The sequence below is a fragment of the Rhinolophus sinicus genome, linkage group LG03 (genome assembly GCF_036562045.2).
Source record: "Rhinolophus sinicus isolate RSC01 linkage group LG03, ASM3656204v1, whole genome shotgun sequence".
NCBI lineage: Eukaryota > Metazoa > Chordata > Mammalia > Chiroptera > Rhinolophidae > Rhinolophus > Rhinolophus sinicus.
The window spans coordinates 188825733-188846360 of record NC_133753.1 but is presented as its reverse complement, the minus strand read 5'-3'; the positions used below and the strand labels follow the sequence as shown (position 1 = coordinate 188846360).

The 20628-nt window shown below is 40.0% G+C and overlaps 1 protein-coding gene across 1 annotated transcript in view; it reads right to left on the bottom strand.

Annotated features, from left to right (window-relative positions):
* The window catches only part of MARCHF11 (membrane associated ring-CH-type finger 11), a 95803-nt gene extending 75581 nt beyond the window's left edge, over positions 1-20222 (bottom strand). The window contains exons 1-2 of the mRNA XM_074329058.1: positions 19398-20222; positions 18030-18185 (exon numbers count right to left, since the gene is read on the bottom strand). Of these exons, the coding sequence (XP_074185159.1) occupies positions 18030-18185; positions 19398-19925 (684 nt within the window). The 5' untranslated portion in view covers positions 19926-20222. The remainder of the gene's footprint in view (positions 1-18029; positions 18186-19397) is intronic.
* Positions 20223-20628: the final 406 nt, after the last annotated feature.

The following is a 20628-nucleotide window of genomic DNA, read 5'->3' as shown; positions in this document are numbered from 1 at the left end:
CCTTCCTCCTGGAATGTGGATGTAATGTCTGCAATGAAAGCCGACATTTGGGACATAAGATGAACTGGGGCTGGAGGTCACATATATCAGGATAGTAAGAGGAAGAGCCTGGACTCCGACACATGGGGAACCTGCACCGCCCGCGAGCACCTCACCTGACACTTATGAAAGAAAGAAAGAAAGAAAGAAATTCCTGTCTTTTCTGAGCTTTAGCTATTTTGGACATCCACCCCTGGCATCTAAACAAAATCCTATCTGCGATGGTTGGGAAAAGCATGCAAAGCGCTTTATGTGGCTACATGTCCAGCAAATCTGTGAGCTTCACTCAAAAATTCTGTAAGGGGTGGAGCTTGCCATACTGGACAATCCAGTGAAACCTGAGAAACTGCATTCAGCAACTGAAGAAAACACATTCTTTTCAAGTACACATCACACATTTACAGAAATTAACTACACATTTGGCCAAAATTCAAGTGACAGGTATTATTGAAAGAATGAATTCATACTAAGTATGTTTTCTAATCACAAGGCTATTATGCTAGAAATCAGTAACACGAAGATAATCCTCATATGTTTAAAAAATAATTGCATAATAATTTGTTAGTGTCAATGTCCCAATTAGATTGTAAGCTATGTAACAGAAAATGACAGCTTAAGTTGACCAAAAAGTAAGAAAAAAAGATTTATAACGATGTGAGTATGAATTTCTTAAATTAAAAACAGGCAAAGGATACAACCATATAATTCACACACGTGTACATGTGTGCAAATGCCAGTAGTCAGTAAACATGGAAAGCAATGTTCAACATCACTAGTAATTAAGGAAATATAAATTAAAATAATGAGGTGTCGTATTTATCAACCATTAATAATTTACTTTGCTATGAGTAACTGATGCTTTCCAGTATTGGTGAGAACAGGGGAAATGGCCACTGCTCTACATGCTGATATTAGCACACATTCGTCAGACTAGTACAGTGCTGACAGCGGAATATTTGGAAGTTATCAAAAGCTTAATGGCACATACTCTATAACCCAACAGTTCCACATCTGACTCAACCCAATGTATGTATTCAGTTCACTGCAGCATTTGTTTAACAGTGAAAAACTGTAAATTACCTTAATGTCTCTCAACAGGAAAACTGTTTATAAAAAGTTGGATTCATTCTAAGGAGTATAATGCACCGGGGTTAAAAGAATAATAGAGAGACGTATGTACTGACATACTGTCGAGCAAAAGAAACTTTAGAACAAGGTAGGTAATGAAGGAAAGAATATTATAAATACACAGATACATACATATATGCATGTAAATGCATCTTCAGAAAGTCTGAGAAGGCTACGGACCAGTCATTTAACAGTGATGACCTGGGTTGGGGTAATGGATTGAGGTGGGGCCCAGGAGGTAAATATAAGGAAGGATTTTCCATTTTTACACTGCTGGTTTCTATATTATCGGAATCATTGAAATTTTAACACATTTTAACAGTGTGTTTTTCCTGAATTACTTGTGTAGTTAAAAAGTTTAGTAAATTATTAGATTTACCCAAAAACCCATAATGATGTGTGATGACTCATAAACTAGCATTCAGGCTCCCTAACTGATTGGAAGTTGTTTTTCCATTTTCCCAACCTGATTTAAACTTTTCTGGATTCCAGAGAGTTTGATGAATCCTGTTAAATGTTGGTACAACTGAAATTGAAGCACCTCAAAATAAGACACATTTTTCTTGACTGCTCATTCTCACAGCATTTTTGAGACTTAAATGAGGCAGTGCCTCTCAAGCATTTTGCAAGGTGCCTGGCACAGAAGAGCTCAATAAGTGGCAGGTATTATTATCATCAGTAAGAATCTCTACAAGTAGTCACTGCAGTGTGACACCAACTTTAGGACAAATGTGCTGATTTACCAAGCTCATCAAAGGTTCAGCCATGGTCAGCCTGAGAAAGTGTGTACGTGGGAGATGCCCAAACATACTCTTCTACTTCAGATCATTCTCGACCATACTTAATATTTTCAGTCCTGGAAATGACATGTTGGAATTTGCTTAAAGTAAGCGCTTATCTAATTTATTAATACATCACTTTCCACTGCTATTTGCTATGCAATCAAGTTACTTTTAACCCACAAATATCTGTAAGTATATAAAGCAATATATTCTTTCTGCTGAGTTCTGAATGGATTTAGTAGTTACTTAAAAGATAATTGTATAGTTTAATCACTGTAAAGTCACTTTGCAGGCATTGCTTGGTTTTGATCAGACAACTAGAAGAAATTGCATTTTCAGACTCTTATTCCATATGAGAAATGACTCTCTTACTTCTAAAATGCTGGCCACATTCAGACTCACAATTGTTAAGGAACCCTGTATTACTTTTCATATCATACATTTGTCACCATATACTCATATAGTTAGCACCTTACTTGAGGTAAGAGCCTTGTCTTCAGAGTATAAACTGAAACTGCCCTCAACAACAGCCAACATTCTCTTAGCTCTTTCTGGGAATATTAACCTTATGACACTGTGGAGCTGCAGGAAATGCTTAAATGAATATATTTTAATACAGAACGTGCAATGCAGATACACTATGAATGTCAGTATTTCTCTCCTTACTCTCAATGAAACGTTGTGCTGTCCCAGTTTTATATCAATCCTTTGCTGCAGTATTGCCATAAAAATATGCTCTGCATTTTGCTAAAGCTTTAACTGCTGAAAACATGTTATTTCCATGTAAAATAATTTTACTTTACTATGTGTTTATATCATTTAGTACCCTATGGTTTGCTGCTGAGAGAAAAAGTAACTTACCAAGTAACATAGGTCACTTTTCTTACTGCATCAATATCTGATGAAGAATATTTTTCTAGCTGCCCAAACTAAAACATACACTACCAAGATACTCAACTTATAAATTAACCATGCTATTTATGTTTAGCTTTTAAATACTATTCCCTGAAATCTACGTTGGCCTAGAAATACATTTCAATTTTTGATAAGGCCAAAGTACTATGTGTACATTTGTACGTAAAAGGCAGTGTATTTGTTTTATATATTTATCTACTCACCTAAACTCCATCACTTTACCCCTATGTCAAATATGTTTAATGCACGTTACAGCCACGTCATCACTTAAGAAAAGCTCCGTGTTCCTATAGGCCGCAGTCCCACCTATGAGCCCTGAAAACCATAGAGTTGCCATGGTTTTCCCTGAGACAGCGCCATTCCTTGTACTTTTTGTCATGCTATCCTGTACTTCTTAATAAATGAGTTGCTCAGCCAAGACAGTAGGGACAGTGAGAGAAACCAAGCTCTCTGAGTTACTTACACAATGTTTATTTTCACTAATGGGTCGTATTTTCTGTGCATCAAACCAAGCTAATGGTGGCCTCATTGATCTGGAAAGGGTATGCATGTGCTTGCAGACAAATAATTTGACACCTACTATTAGTGTTCTTGAAATGCCTTGACCCTCTGAAATAAAATTGCATTGTCCATTTAGAAAAATTGTATTTACCTCTCCTTGCTGCTTCCTCTATTTCTTTGCTATTCCCAGTTCTTTCCAAGGCTTTTCCTGTGGATTCACAACCAGCTGGACTGATTGTTCTCCATAATTCCTCCCACCAACGACACACCCATGAGATGTCCGGTGCCTCAATACTTAATTTAGGAACTACTTAATTTAGGTTCCTCTAGTGGTTAACTAAGAACTTCAATTTTCTCCCTCAAGCAGGATGGCTTGCCATTAGTAAAACAATCAGTAGTAATTAAAAACCTCATTTTCAAACACAGTTCACAAGTATGACATTGTGAAAACTGCTTCCCATCCAATTCTCTTTAAAAATGGTGTCCTAAGCAAAATGAAGGGCCCTCTTTGAAAAAACTAAAGCCAAACAAAAGAAGCCAAAATGCAATCACTTTCTCTTTCAAATAATAAAACTGTCCTAATATTTGCTCAATAGTACAGTTTTAGGTACATGACTTCAAATAAGGGATTTTTTTTTGTTTGACAAAAACATCTAAAATACTTGATCATCAATATATTATAAATATTTTGGCAGAAATATTTTAGCAGAAATCGATGTTATAATTATCTTCTATTTAAAACTTGTTGGACCAGATAGTCAATGGGCAATCAAAATTTGAATGCACTCCCTAAAATAACTTTAAATGGATTTAACATTCTACTTGCATTCACATGCTTTATTTTCTTAAACTATTTAGTGCAATAAAGAAACAGAAAATGTGTGATTTAATCAAAAAATTAATCAGATAGAAAAACAAGCACCCTGTTTGAAACAAATTAGGTGAACAATAACAGATGTCAAAGCCTTTTAAGTAAATGGAACCTGGGCCAAATTTATTTTCAAACAAAATGGAAAAAATATGTAGACCTATCTCAAAATAGTGGAATTCTGTATACCACTGGTCAAATTTCAACAGGACTCTAGTTAACAGAAAACACTAGAGGGCAGAGTTGCATAGCGAAGCTCTTCTGACATCTAATGGGGAAAGAGATGCCAACCCTGGGATGCTTGCTCAAGAGCTGCTGCTACTACTTTGGAAAGGTTTTAAACTTCTGACAGTTAATCTAACTGAGTCTGCTACTGAGGCAATCAGGCAAACACAGGAAACCCATCACAAGGGCTGCAGGGAGGACACTTACTCTAAGAATAATCTACCTTCCTTCTGGCATGTGTTCATCAATATAACATCTCACTCCCCATGACCATCACTTTTCTCCTAAATGAAAAGATTCTTAATAACCCACGTATGCTTATGGCCTTTGAAAGCTAAGGGTTTTAAGTTACAGATGAAATTTCCCATCAAATTTTGAGAACTGATTATCCCATTTTCATTGGCTAAGTACCATAAGCTCAAGCAAAATGTCTCCGTATTATTGAAAGTTTCCTGAAGAGGAGGAAAGAGTCTTCACCCTTCAAAACTATTTTATATTCATATTCTCTGTCAATGATGGCGATTCAAAACAGATGGGCTGCCCAGCATCCAGTTGCACTGATTCATGGAAGGCATTTACTTCAAATGGATTTTGGAAGCCCAAATATCAATTTCTGTAACTCCATGAACAACACACAAAGTCATTTCCCTTCTTTGTGTCATTATAAGACTTTCATAGTGGCCACGTCATGTACAAGCCACTTCAATGTCTCCCAATTATATTACCTTGAAAATTACAGCTTCAAACATTCATTCTCCAAAAAGCCAAGATGACATTCCATAAGATGACAGAGCTTCGCTTCAAAACAATCCATCTCAGAAAATGTGTTTTTCAACAGAAAAAAAAAATGTACTTATCCATGAAAAAAACAAGCCCAATATTAGATTTTTACTTGTGTTAGTATCACTGTGTTTATAGAATCAATATATAATTATAATCCAAATTGGCCAAATTTCTCATATATGGCTTTTATTTAAGATCCTAACCCTTTGATAACTCTGTAGATTGAACAGTGAATGTGGCATCATAAATATTTTAAGTAACTCAGAAAGAGCAAATTGACCATCTGTGATCCTTAGAATCTAAAATACATTTTTCACTATTCTTTTTCTCTTAATATCTGTCTGATTGTACTTTTTTTCTTGCTCTTAAAACCAATGTCTTGAATATTCCCCATAATATCCAGGATATACATATACATATAGATCAAGGAAATTGGTCCACTCTAAAGGTTTTTAATATATTGATTCAAGTTATAAAACTATAGGCTGTAAATACTGACCGCTCCAGTTCACTCATGGAAAACTAAACCTCAGAATGGAATGAACAAAACCTCAGTAGGAAAATTAATTATGGCAAACATTCACTAGCATGCCTTATTTCTAGAAAGCCATCTACGGAAGATTTCTGTCAAAGTCAAAGATAATGGATTGGCAGCCTTTCCTAACCACCCTATCTAAAAATTTAACCACCCCTCTCAACATTTCCTGTCCTCCTCCTTTGCCCAATATTTTTTCCTTAGCACTTACCACAAATTAATTTCCTAATTCTTTTACAGTAGTCCCTCCTTATCTGCAGGGGATACATTCCATGACTCCACAGTGGGTGACTAAAATGTGCATAGTACCACACCATATATATATATATATATATATATATATATATACACACACACACACACTATGTGTTTTCCTATACATACATACCTATGATAAAGTTTAGTTTATAAATTAGGCACAGCAAGAGATTACAACTAACAGTAAAATATAACAATTATAACAATATACTGTAATAAAAATTATGTGACTGTGCTGTCCCGCTCGCTCTCTCTCACAGCCTATCTAATAACCAAGATGGCCACTAAGTGACTGAGTGGTTGCATACGCAGCGTGGGACCCTGGACGAAGGGATGATTCATGTCCTGGGCGGATGGAGCTGGACGGCTGGAGGAGATTTCATCACCCTACTCAGAATTTAAACTCATGAAATTTTTATTTCTGGAATTTTCCATTTAATATTTTCAGACCATGGTTGACCATAGGTCAACTGAAACAGTGAAAAGCGAAAATGCAGAGAAGGGGGGATTACTATAATTGAAATAGTCACTTGTATATTGTCAGCCTTTCTCTCTGGAATGTATGCCCCCCGAGGGCAAGAATTTTATTTCTTTTTTTTTTTCCAGTATATTTATTTATTGGGATTTTATTTCTTTTGTTCACTCTTGTGTTCATCCCCAGTCTCTAGAACAGTGTCTGGCACCTAGTGAGTAATTAATAAATACTTTCTGTATTATTAAATGGATGAATAAATAAATCAATAAACAACAATTGCAAAATCTGGCAGAACTGTATATGGTACAACTCTTGTTCTAACAAGGTTAGGAGTCAGGTATTAATTAAACACCATCAGGGTGGCTGGTTAGCTCAGTTGGTTAGAGCGCGGTGCTCTGAACAACAATGTGGCTGGTTTGATTCCCACATGGGCCACTGTGAGCTGCGCCCTCCACAACTAGATTGAAACAACTACTTGACTTCGAGCTAATCAGTCCTGGAAACACACACTTAAATAAATAAAAGTTTAAAAAACAAAAAACAAAAACTGGGATGATTTTAAAAACACACCCACAAAAAACACACAAAACAATCCCATGCCAAGAACTTTGAAAATGTTACTTGATTTAACCTTCCAAACTACATTAAGGAATTAACACATGTGGCATCACTGTTGGCCACCTAGCTTACTTAGTATGTGGCTGAGCTGAAATTTGGACCCTGGTCTGCATATTGCTAACATCCATGCTATGCCTCCATCCTTGTGTTTTCTGAGCACTTCTTTACTTTCCAGCTACAAGATACTGCAGTCTCATCTTGTATAAGAATAGCATCTTGTCTTGGACTGGTTCCTTTTATTGGGGAAGAGTACTGGAAATCAAGATCTGGTGCTAGGTGAGCTTAGTATTACAGGGGTGACACTATAAAGACATCTCAACAGACAGGGCCAGGAAATGGTTCTGTGTATACTAACCCATGCAAAGCACATATCTATAAACATTTCTATATGTAACCATTTGTATCTATAGTAAGCAAAACATGAGTTTATACTTGTTTCCAACTCTAATCCAGTAGCACATGGTTCATTCTAGCATGTCCTTTTTTAATCACCCAGTGTTTTTCCACTAGAGTTATTAACATAATCTATAATTACTTGGGTTGTTTTTTTTTTTTTAATTTATTTGCTTACATGTGATCTGTCCCTCACCATGAAAAATTAAAATTTAGAAGCAGAGGTGTTATCTATTCTAACAAACTCTGGAACAGTGTCTGCTACAGGATAGTGGTTAATTTGTTGAATGAATTTTTAAAAAAATAACCAGTAAGAAAGTATTGATTATATAATTCATAGCAGAAAAAACAAAGATGAGACATTTTGAGGCTACCTCTTGCCATGAGTAAAATCATCTTCTAGACCAAAAATAAGCACATTAATTTATCGCTATGCCCTGTTCTATTAATCATCTCCATGCAGTTCTCATTACTTGGCATTGAAATTTTCCCCACAGGCAATTCAAGGAATGGTTGGTATTTATTTTCCCTAAAGTTTACTGTAGGAGAGCTTAATCGTGTCCAAAATGAAAGTCACATATTTCTATGTCATATTTTCTTTTCTGTAACAGATATTACCTTCAGTCTTAGTAGGGTACAGACCAGAGAGAAGGGGCAGACAGGAAGTAAGGAGATTCACCACCTATCCTTACGTGTCCTACCAAGCACCCTGTTTGAGCAATGTCAGTATCTTTCCCACCGAGTCTAAGAACCATGCATCACCCAAAACTATCCAATAAATTTGGGTACAGTTAGTTCTAAACTTGTTGGCTTGGCATTTTTCCACGTCTTACTACTACTTCTCAAACTGCTGAAAAGTCTTATCTAGATCTGCAAATGACTTTAATAGAAGCCATGGCACTACGACAGAGAGTCTGCCATGAAAGATAAAGACAGTTTGGGAGGGACTGAAAGGTGGTATTGCATTCAAGTTTTTCTTCCAACTTCCAGGTTTGAACTTGGTCATGCTGGATCCTAGAGAACAGAATGTGGGCAAGGGCTGTCACTCCTATGTATTGTGTCTTTCTCCAAAGGACTGGAGGTTCCCCTGGAAAGCTCCCATCTACTTGCCCCCACTAAAACAGTAAGGGTGAGATGTTGTCAAGAAAAGGAAGAATGAGAACAAAGGAGGATAAAACAAAGATTTACTAAATGCTCAATATATGCCTGGCAAATCCTGTGCTCTTTTCTACTCTACCATAAGCTTTTTATTTTCTTTATTTTTTTTTTCCTTTAAGTTAATGCATTGGCCACTTACATACATATTTATATTAAAATTCTACAAATGTAACATAGAAAAGAAGTTAATGCAGGGGAGGGAGTGAAGGGGAGAGAAAAGAGCAAAAGCATTTCCTGTGGCTTCTGGAGTATTTTTCCACAAGAATATAAGTGAAATCCCCTGATATTTGTGAGAGATATTAACCTTCTTAACAACTTTTTTTTAATACAGGCTGAACAAACCAAGGCGTGTAAATTTCCTGAAATAGTTCCTGGTTTATTTGAACTATTCTGTAACTCAGAGTCATGGCACAACTGCAAATCCATATATATAACAAAGGAGCGCCCAGGAGGTTCCTGAAATAAGAGTTAGATGCATATGGGGAGGGCCCCCTATGCCCAAATTAGGCCTTGACCAGTTGCACATAATTAGCATACCAAAATGAGAAACAAAACTAAAAGGCCTATTAAGGAATTGAAATCTATTGCTCCAATAAGGACACACTGCCCAGGTGTCAGCAGTCAAAATGAACTATTTCAAAGAGATGAAAACTGGCGAGATCAGGTTGTGAGGCGGTCGTTTTCAGAGTGCACCACACCTGAAGGAAGGATGGAATAAGAAACATCTCCTCAGTAAGTTCTCTCTGACTTTGTCCAGAAAGTAATGCTTCCAGGTTTTCTCACACCTTCCCATGCGACTGCTTCTTGTCCACCTCTACGTATGTGGGGCTTCGTTTGGCTAAATCACGTAGAACAGCTGTTGAATGATGAGTTATGCTCACAGGGAAGACTCTGTCAAATATCCAAGGATACGGAAAGCACAGGCCACACGCAGTTTTTCTTGGCTGAGTCCTCACTGTCTGCCATCCATTTACTTGTAATTGCAGACGATTATCTCCTCATCAGTCCACGCCCTGCCGCGCAGAAGGGTCGGAAGCACTCCCACTTTGCTCTCAGAGTCGTCCCACTCTACCCTTAGAAGGTCCGAAAATAGAAGGAAGCCGAGTTTCCTTTGTCGCAATCTCTTTAGCAAACATCAGCCACATCACAGCAAAGCCACACACCAGGCAGAGCAGGAAAGGAGCAAGGAGGAAATGGTCTGTTCTCTTGCTCCATCTCCCTGTGCTTGAGTATTGTATTCACAAGTGGAAAATCATTATTGAAGTTATGTTACAACGGGACACAGCACTCATCAAAAAAGAAAAAAAAACCCACGTCACCTTGTTTTCAGCCAGGTGGCAGATTTCACACCAAAAAAAAAAGAAAAAACATTATACCCAGTAGACATTCTTAGCAGCTCATCTATGCCTATGATCATACAGTAAAATGTCCAACGAATTATTTGAATACTCTGAACAAACACTAGATGAAATCCTTCAACCAGTGACAACCTCAAGAAAGCAAGTGAGTCACACATGGGTAATTTCACATGCAGAGTCATTTTTCATGACATTTTATTTTTTGAAAAGAGTAGATATCTCTCACTGGAAAACTTTTTATTCTAGATTTTTAAAAATAGATCCCACTCTTAAGGCTTTTTCCTATGGCCTAGGAATTGGATATATTGGCCCAGGCAGAATCAGAATAGGATTATTAGAAGATCAATTTAAGAGCAGGTTGAAAGTTGACCGCCAGGAGATGGCTAATGTATGAGCAATGAACGCAGCCTGATTTCCTTAAGTCGTTTTCTCACTGCAGAAATATGCACATGACCCCCATGATTCTGTCTACCGTACTAAAATACTCGTTCATTCATTCATTCATTCATTCATTCATTCATACCACACATGTTCCCTGGATGCCTACAAAGTGACCATGAAAGTGAATCTCAAGCTATACTGATCTGTGTTACATAATTTATTCTAAAATTTGTCCCACTCACCACTACTATGCTTATCCTCCTAGAAGACAAACCCGGAAACCCCAAGAAAACTAAAACAGTATCACTGCGATACACTGGAAAGGGGAAAGCACACCTGAAGGGCAGCAGAGAGCCTGGGAGAACCTGTTTTCAGGATGGATCTAAGTGTGTTCCAAAACTCACTAAGATGAGAGATGGTGGCCTGTCCCAGGGACACCGAGGGCTTATTGAGATATCCCTGCCTTCTGCTTCTGCCTTAACTAAAACTACTCCTGGAAATTTAGGACTGCAGTCTGATACAACCAAGAAACTGTTTAGAAGAAACAATGGTTTTAATATTTAATATTAAGAAGTTAACAGTATTTTGTTATGGAGCTACAATACCACCATTTCCTAAATGATAAAAGTTTATGATGATTGCACTCAAAATTACAAAGAAACATAAAAATTTTAAAACACTTCACCCATTTAATCTTCTCAGGTCAGAAAACACCTAAGTCCGTGTTAATATGCCATTTCTTTAAATCAGGGGTTGGTAAACTACCACCAAATCCAGCTCACCACCTGTTTTGGGTCAGCAATGAGTTTTTAAATTTTAAATGGTTAGGGGAGGAGGGAATCAACAGAAGAATACTACTTCCTGACACATGACGGTTATGTCTAATTTAAATTTCAGGTCTACCAGTAAGGTGTTACTGGACTACAACCATACCCATTTATCTGTGCAGTGTCTCTGACTGCTTTCCTGCCGGAACAGTAGTCAGGATGGGACCCTCAAAGCCTACAGTATTTACTATCTAACTACAGAAAAGATTTGCTGACCTCCAATTTAAGTAACAAGATAAATGTTATCAAGTGAAGATATATTTTGGAGCCATAACAAGGTTCCGCTACTCAATGGCTGTCAATCAATCTGCCCCCTTGATTTGTTTGGTCAATAGGTCTGCCCAGATCCACCCAGGAAGGGATTTTCTTTCTTCTACAGGTAGCTGAGTGGGGAAGACTTAAAAGAGCAAAGAGAAAGGTGTCAAGAAGGAAGTACGCTTAAAAAGAGCTGGAAGAATGTAGAAGAGCAGATACATGTGGAGAAGAAAGTACTGGAGGGTATCATCCATGGAACTTTGCCCCCAGTCCTCTTTCCAGAAAGGGTAAAAGCAAACACCAGCACACAATTCCCTAAACGGCCTCCATCTCTTTTTACAACCATCTCAGAACCATTTCTCTTTGAGATAAATTGTAAAATCACGTGGCCCATACAGTAAATCAGATAAGATGGCTATGAGTAGTAGAGTATAATTTACATATTTTATTCAGTAGAGAGTCATTCGTCTGTTCTAGTGAGTAAAATGAAGATTCATGGGTTTTGAGAATTAGTAAGCAAATGAAACAAAAATAATTTCAAAGGCGCGCAAACTGCCTTGTATGTGTTCTTTATTTTGACATTTTTAATTATCTATAAAATATGCTAGTATATGTATTTAAATACTACATTCTAACATTGTTTCTCAGTTATTCAGGCAAGGTAAGGAAAAGCTTCCCTTCAGCTGGTCATTTGCTATTAAACCTACAGAGAATGTTAGCAACAGAAAAAGTAAACTGGTGGCTTACCATGTCACCAGGTTGTATGAATGCAGACATGTAATCCATAAAATGCAAATGCCTTCAAGTATTTCAGATGACAGCATGCAATGCTGATAACATACATGCTCTGATGTTCTCTTAATACATTTTCAAATCAGTCAATTTTCAATGATAATTTGTCAGCTTCTCCTAGTGCATCAGTTCTGATGAGAATGACTTCATCACTTCTGAAGGTGAAAATACCCCTTTCGTGGCAGAGCCCCTTTTAGGAAAATAATGACTACAGAGTCCTCAAGAAGTTAATTAAAGTTCTATAAAGACTTTACAAATACACCTTAGAACATTTGCCAAAATGAACCTACCTTGTGCCAACTTCCCCTCTAATTCAAAACTGTCATGATGAAACCCAAGGTTTTAAGAATAGGGATAAAAATAAAAATACTCTCAAACCATTCTCCTTCCTAAGAGACTCTCCAGTCATTCTTACTGCTATGAGAGCACCTGCTGCTGACAGCACATTCTAAGTGTTGAAAGGAAAAAGCAGTAAGAAGCCTAATAAAAATGTTACAGGCTGTAAAATTGGCCAAGGGCCTAATATCTGCAAAGAGTACATGGCCTACATGCAAGTCTCAATCCCATCCCAGGCAAGTCCCTTTCCAGTCCTTTCGTCTGGTGCTCTGAGTAGTGAAGGAGGAGGAGAGAAGGGTGATGGACGCCACTGCTCATGAGCAATGTTTGGCCACCTGCCTCTGCCCCTTTGTGACTGCCCCCATGGATCTCTGGGGCTTCCCCACCTCCTGCCAAACAAAGGACAAGCAAACAATGGCAGCTTGAGGAAGCTGAAGAGCACTGCCTTGTACGTGGCCACCTACAAAAACATCTCCTAACTCCAGTTGTGATCTCCAACCCAGGGGAGGAGCATCTGGAGGGTAACGTTCAGAGATCACTACTTTCATTACACCTGACTTTTAAAATGCTGACTCATTCATTATTTATGGTACCAAATTTGGTCAGAAACTGAGATGGGAATCTCCCAGAAAAAGGGAATAAAAATCCAGGGATAAAGAATGGTATGAAAAGAGGCATCATTAACTTTACTTGGGTCACAAGAGACTGAAGAAAACAACAGGTACTGGTGAGCTCTGTTGCGTTGAGCAACTAAAGGTCCCCATCTGTTTGAATATGTAATAATAATCAGAGCCAACATTAAAATGGAACCTACTATGTGCCAGGTACTATTCTAAGCTCTTTACATATATATATGTATTTAATCCTCAACACAATGGATAAAGCAGGTGCTATTATTATCTTTTAAAGATTAGTTACCTGAGGCACAAAGAGTTTAGTAACTTGTCCAGGGTAATACAGCTCTTGCCCTCCACTTACATTATATTTTTCCATGTTTAGGCAGAGTAGTCCGTCTCTTACAGCAAGTTTGAAGTTTCCAGTACAATACTTTATCTAGTAAATGTTATCTCTTCAAGCATCTATATTTCTTCACAAAATATTGAAAGTAATCACATACCTGAATATAGCTTAATTGGTTTATAATGTCACCAACACTTCAAAATATATTTGATTGTATATGTTCTTACATTTCACAAGGTTTATACTATACTATGAGATTCAAAACAGAACTGGTTTTTACCCTTAAAATATCATTAATGCATCATCTTGAATATGTTCATCAATAAAATAGATTCCAGAAGTAGGTAGGAGGAAAATGCGTGTAAATTAGTTCAAATGTCTTAATTAACTCCTACTGCTAATGATACAGCAATTAAGGTTTAAGGACGTTAGAGAGGATACATCACTTTTCTTTTGGGTCATGGTGTTGAGCGTCACAACGAAATGGGGAAGTTTAGACCCAAACTTTCAAACATTTCTGATCACATTGAGAAAAACAAGTAAAACTAAGGTTTTCAGACTCATTGCCTGTAATTCCCTCAGACACACACACACTTGCTTCCTGGCTGACTGGCCCTTCCCTTCTCTGTCCCCATGTCCCGCTGAGCACCAGGAGGCACATGACAGTGACAATCACTTCTGAAAGGACTCGAGGGTAGGCATCAAGCATCATGACGGAGTCGACCTCCCAGACATTTTTTTAACCTTCTTGATTTCTGAGCCCCGGGAGAAAAATTATGGTAAAGGCCTGCTGACCAATTTGGACTTGGTGAGGACCAAATGCAGCAGACATGAAAATGTCACTTCCAAGGTTGGGCCTTAAAGAGATCTGTGTGTAACTTTCGCTTTCGTGGAATGCAACCATCGTGTTGTGAGATGTCCGAGTCACTAGAAAGAGAACGGAGGCACCAGTTGAGAGCCCCAACTGAACTTCCAGCCAATAGCCAGCACCAAGAACAAGTAAAACGAGTGAGCCACATTGGATGATTCAATCCAGTCAAACCTCTGGATGATTATAGCTTCAGACTATATGAGGTCACACGTGGGAAGAATCGCCTGGTCAACCTCAGTCAACCCAGGCCCTTAAGAGATAATAAATGATAATTGTTTAAACCACTACATATTGGAGATGGTTTGTTTCACAGCGATACATAGTCAAAGCCTTTTTAGACCATCTTAGAGCCCAGGCTGAAACCAGTTCCTCCTTGACCTAGAAATGTCAGGGCAGCTATGATGGAGCTGAGAAGAACACTTGCCAATATGGGGCACAGTGGCTAAGACCATGGATCTCAGAGCCAGACTAAGTGTGAGTCCTGGCTTTGCCTTTTACTAGATATGTACCCAGCAGAGGTTACTTAATTTTCCTGTGCCTCAGTTTCCCTTTGTGTAAAACAGAGATAATATCCCCTACCTCATAGGCTTGTTATGAAGATTAAATATCAGTATATGTAAAACACTTAGAACAGTGTCTGACACAGAGTAAGTCTTCAGTAAATGTTCTCCCTTAATGTTATTATTTATTCTCTGTTCTGTTTTACATCCAAGAAACCACCTGCTAAACGCTATGGGCAGGCTCTATACTTGAGACAGAGGGATATGACAAGTGAAAGAGAAGCCATAATATGCTTCCGAGTTGATCCTGCACCATGAGGAAATGGATCTCTGCTATGCCATAACGCATGGATGTGATAAATGCTAAATCTAACTGGTCTCAAACCAGCAAGCGATAAAACCAAATATCGGAACTAGCTCAGTTTATGGGTTATCTGTAACAGAAATGTCAGGTAATTAGTCAAACTTTATCTGACAATAAACTACTCCTAGGTATAAGAATCCACACTTTGGAAACTTTATAACTGATTTCTGTTCATTAAAAGTACTGAGCTTGAAACTTATATAATGTAATAACCAATGTCACCCCAATAAATTTAATTCAATAAAAATATATATGTGGGGGGAAATAAACAATAATAAATAAAGAAAACACACACAAAGAAAACTGAGCTTTATATACATATAATGTAGTCCTGGTAAGTTATTTTCTCTGGCGTGATCTGGGCTATCATCACACTCCTATCAACTTTCTTTTTTTTTTCCCCCTTCCCCTTCTTCTGCCTCCTCCCCTCCCCCCACCCTCTGGTTCAAGCTGTTTCTCAGTCTAGTTGTGTAGGACGCAGCTCCCTGGGCCCATGCTGGTATTATGAGCCTTGCGCTCCCTCCGACTGAGGCAGTCAGTCACCAGTCCTCAGTCGGCTGCCCATGGCAGCTCAGAGCAGCTCTTGCCAGCTGCCGGCCACTCACAATGGTCGCCGGCCGTTGACAGTAGCTCACAGCAGCTCACCGCAGCCCAGCGCCAGGGAGAGCTGCTGTTCACAATCTTAGCTGTAGAGGGCGCAGCTCACTGGCCCAATCTAACAGGCAATCTCGGTGTTAGGAGCTCGGCGCTCCAACCACCTGAGCCACCAGGCCGGCCCAACTTTGTTTCTAAACATTATTTTCTAGTTCATTGCAATAAATAGATCAGATTACAGATCATGGTGGTATTTGCATATGTCATAAGGAGTAATTTTAAATGTATTATTAATACTGGGTTAATTTATGGTTTTTGGTTGTTTTGATTTTTTGGTCATAATATATATATACTTTGGGAAATAGCTTTTGTTAAAATAATTATTACTTTTTTTTTTTTTAACGAAGCAAAACATAGTGGTAATCATTCATTTTGTGATAGGATTAGAAATAGTAAATTGTATTTTTCCCCAGCCCTTTGTCTCTTCTCTATTTTAAAATTACATCAAGGATCTGCATCTATTTTGTTTCAAAAGTAATCATCCCAAATGAATTAATATATAGTATTCATAAGTTAAAGCTTTTGAAATACTTAGCATTCTCTTTCAGCTCTTGAACACGTGACCATAGCACTTCTCATGGGATTTTTCACTGGAGCCTCAAAGCTCTCCATTTGTCACGGCCATGTATTTCTATTCATAAAGTTATTGCAGATTCAACTGCACTCCTCATATCTTGGTCTTTGGACATGGTTCCATCTGCTTTTCAAGACAACTATGATGGATCCATAAGTTGATAACCAAGTAGCTCAATCAATTACAGGTCCTGGGAAAGTGTGTCAGGTTTATGCCTGTCTTCAGCATGATAACATCACTCATTCACAGTGTTATTATTCTTTCCAGATTATTTATAAGCCTTAGGTCAGCTTGAGAAAATTCATATTTTCATTTCATGCCTATTAATCATGCCTTAAATGGTGGCTATCAAAGATGCAAATTAATTGCAAATTATGTGAAGGATGTACAAATTAAAAACTACAAAATTTAAATTATTGACATAGTAGCAATTCAGTTTCCAGGTTCCTTCTGAAAACATAATTTCACCTATTTTATACTGCTCAATGCAAACAAATTTTGGTAATTTAAATGGAAACAGGGAACACTAGATTTTTTGACTTTCTTGCCTCCTAACTTTTCAATTGCCTCTTCCTTTTCCTTCCATTACCTCCTTTGTCTGCTTTGATCCCTACTCTTTCATGTCTGCTTAACTTCAGCCCCATGTCACTACCAGATCTTGTCAATTACACATTATTCTGCCTTAGTTTAATATGTCTTCCTTAGTATTTAGTATTTCACATTACACTAATCTTTTCAAAGAACTGAATTAGTTGCACCATGACAAAAAAACCAACAGCCTATTTTTCCAAGGGCATTTGCAGGTTTATAGGTACTGTGATTATACACAATAAGTTTAAGAATATATACAATTTCAGTAGTATTATTGAGAGTAATTGTTAGGAATACTTCTGCATCTCTACACAGCTGACCATAGCAAAGAATGAAAGAAATCAAAATTTAACTGAAAAATCCTCCTATGAAAAAGAAAGCCTGATTAAATGAAAAAAGTGTTCAGATTAGAACTAGATTATCATAATTGTTCTTTGAATAATAGGTTCAAACAAAGTTTCCATCCTAGTAAAGTTTTGCCTTACTTGCATCTGTTTTCTATAAATAGAGCCCATCCAGGGTTTCAAAGCTTAAATTAACAAAATATTACTAAAATAAATCATGTAACATTTCTAATTAATAAAGTTGATTTAACTGGAGTATAAGACATTTTACCAACTTGCCCTTTTAGAAACAAGATGGGTATAATTTCACCAGCAAACAAATTAATACAGGAAACCATTTGAATAAATGTCTTTTGAGTTTCTCAGATAAAAATGTCACAGATTTTTCAAAGCACATCTTTACAAATTCTAAATCTTGGTTTTACCATAATTTGCATGAAATATTTTTAAGTACCATGTGTAAATATCCCTAGTAATAACTAAACTCAAGTGCACTTATGTTTAGTAAAATTATTTCAGGAAAAAAAAAATCACAAATGTTTACCTGGCAAGGTTGTTTCATTTTAATGGCTATGACATGGTATCTGTAACAGCAGAGTTCGCAGGTCCAGGAACCCCTCTCACTGATCCACTTTAGCAGGCAGAGTTGATGTGTATACCGAACTGACCCATCACATCGGCAGGGGTTCAACAGCTCCCCCTGAAAAGAAAACAGTTCAGTATGAATATTTATGTTTGTGTTTCTATTTTAAAAATCTAACACTTGCTTTCTTTTCTTTCAAAGCCATTTTCCAGAAGGATACAAGTATCAAAATCTAGTCTAGAAAATGAAATTAAATTTTTATACCTCTGATGGGAATGAAACTAAAGTTTTAAAACTATTTCAAAGACATTGCTTAGAGTTATGACATATATGTTCTACCAACATACAAAATGTCTTCAAGATGTAGCTCCCAATACCCTTGGGGGAAAGCTGTACTATTAAATCTCTTTAATACCTTTTAAGTGGATGGTCAGATGCATTTCCTCTGCAGTTATTCTTAATCATTGCTAAAGAAGAAATGCATGGCATCCCAGAAAGTAGCCTGCAATAGCATTACGCTTTTATTTTTTTCTAAATGTAGCATCATAAATATTGACTAAGGGCACTACATTCTTGAAAGCCTGCATATTCTTATGCAATTTCCTTACTTTTAAAAATATTAAACCTAATGTTTGCTCAGACCACACATTTTATAGAGAGATATATTATCCTGCTGTCTCCGTGACTACTCGCATATGTTTGTTTGCAGCTCTAATGGAATTCACATTTTAGAATTGTGTTTCTACAAAATATAAAGTACATGGTTGCCTAAACAGCCTTTCTTTCACAAGGCCAAAGTACATTCCTATTTCTCTCATAAAACTGTAACACGCATTTCACATCACTGAGATCAAGTGATCAAATTTGCAATAAGGGAAGATGTTGCCCTTTTGGTTTTGACATGACTCACCCCAGTTTGTATTCTAACATGAGCTGCCTCAGGATACATGTGTAGAAAAAGGATATAGGTCTGTTTCTATGTAGAAACCAAAATCCATTTAGGAAATAAAAGAGATACTATTTATATATGTGGCATTATAATTAAAGCACCTGAGGAATGTGTAGCTGCAACACCACATAGGGGGAAAAGTGCAGATCAAATTAAAGCCTGTATTCGCCAGCGGGACATTTTCATCTGCCTTCACAGAAAGGCAAAGGCGAACATAGACCAGACAGACACCTTTCACTTGGCGGGACCAGACGAGCCACACGGTGGTGCAAGCAGGAGGCGCGCGCTGTCCGTGGTGCTGAAAGGTCGGCCGCCGCGCGCGAACCGGCGGTCTCGGACCCGCGCCCACCGCCAGCTGCCCTGCGTCCTGCGGGCCGTACCTGCTCAGCGCCCTGGAAGCAGATCTTGCAGATGGGCTGGTGGTGCTGGTGCTGGTGCCCCGCGCGCTGGTCGCCGCCGCTGCTGCTGCTACTGCGGCTGCTGCACACCGAGCGCGTCTCGGGCTGGTCGCCGGTGCCCCGCCGCTCGCCCTCCCCGCCCGCGCCGGCCTCAGGCACCCCGGGGCCGCCCTTCCCAGCCGCTGCCTCGGCGACCGCCGCCTCCGGAAGGCGCCTGGGACCTTCCCGGGAGTCACCAGCCGCCGATAACTCCTGGTCGGCGGGCGGCAGGGGCGGCGGCGGCAGCTCGTCCGCGCCCCTGCGCCGTGGGACCACCGGCAGCTCGTCTGGCCCCGCGGGGCGCTCGGGGGACGCGGGCGGCGGCGGCAGGTAGCTCGGGGTCCCGGGGACCGAGGTCGGCTCTCCCGTCGGCGGCGGCAGCGGCGGCGGGGGAGGCGACGGGGGCGGCTCGGCGTCCCGGCTCTCCGCCCCGCGGCGCCGGCTGCCGCTGTGGCCGCCCTCAAAGCTCATAGTGGTGCCGCTGCCGCCCTCCTGCCAGTCCGGCCGGGCTGGGGCTGCCGCGGAAGGGAGAACGGCGGGGGCGGGAGGAGGGAGGGAGGCGACAGGGAGGGAAGGAGGGTGGGAGGGAGGGAAAGGGTGGGGGAAGCACTGGGGCTCCAGGGGCTGGGGGCGGGACGGGGAGGGGACGCGGAGGGCCCGGCGGCGGCGGCGGCGGAAAAGGCTGCTGCTCCGCGGAGTCGCCGGCTCGGCTCTGACGGAGGCGGCGCGGAATTCGGCTGCGCGTGAGAGCGGCGCGGTGGGGGGAGGGGGAGCGGCAGAGCGAAGGGGGTGTTCTGGGGGAGGGGAGGTGTAGGGGGTGCGGGTGCGCACCGCGCGTGAGGTGCGAAGAACACCGGTCAGAATTCGGAGGCGGGGGGATCCCCCAACCGCCTCCTCGGACCCCGCCCCGGGGCGTCTCACGTCGGTTCCGGGGCGGATTACCCCTTTGCAAACCACGCGGCACTGCGGCTCCCGTGAGCGGGCAGGGGGAGGGGTCGTAGGCTGCGGGTCCAGGAACCGTTACTGGGTGGGCGAGTGGTGTTAGGCGGTGCTGCGCGGGGTGGGGCGGAGATGGGTGAACCCGAGACCCTCGTGGGAGTGCGGGCGCGTGAGGCTGGTGCCCTGTTCACGCCGGAGCAGGTAGAGCGGGGGGCGCGGGAAAGGGCGCGCGGAT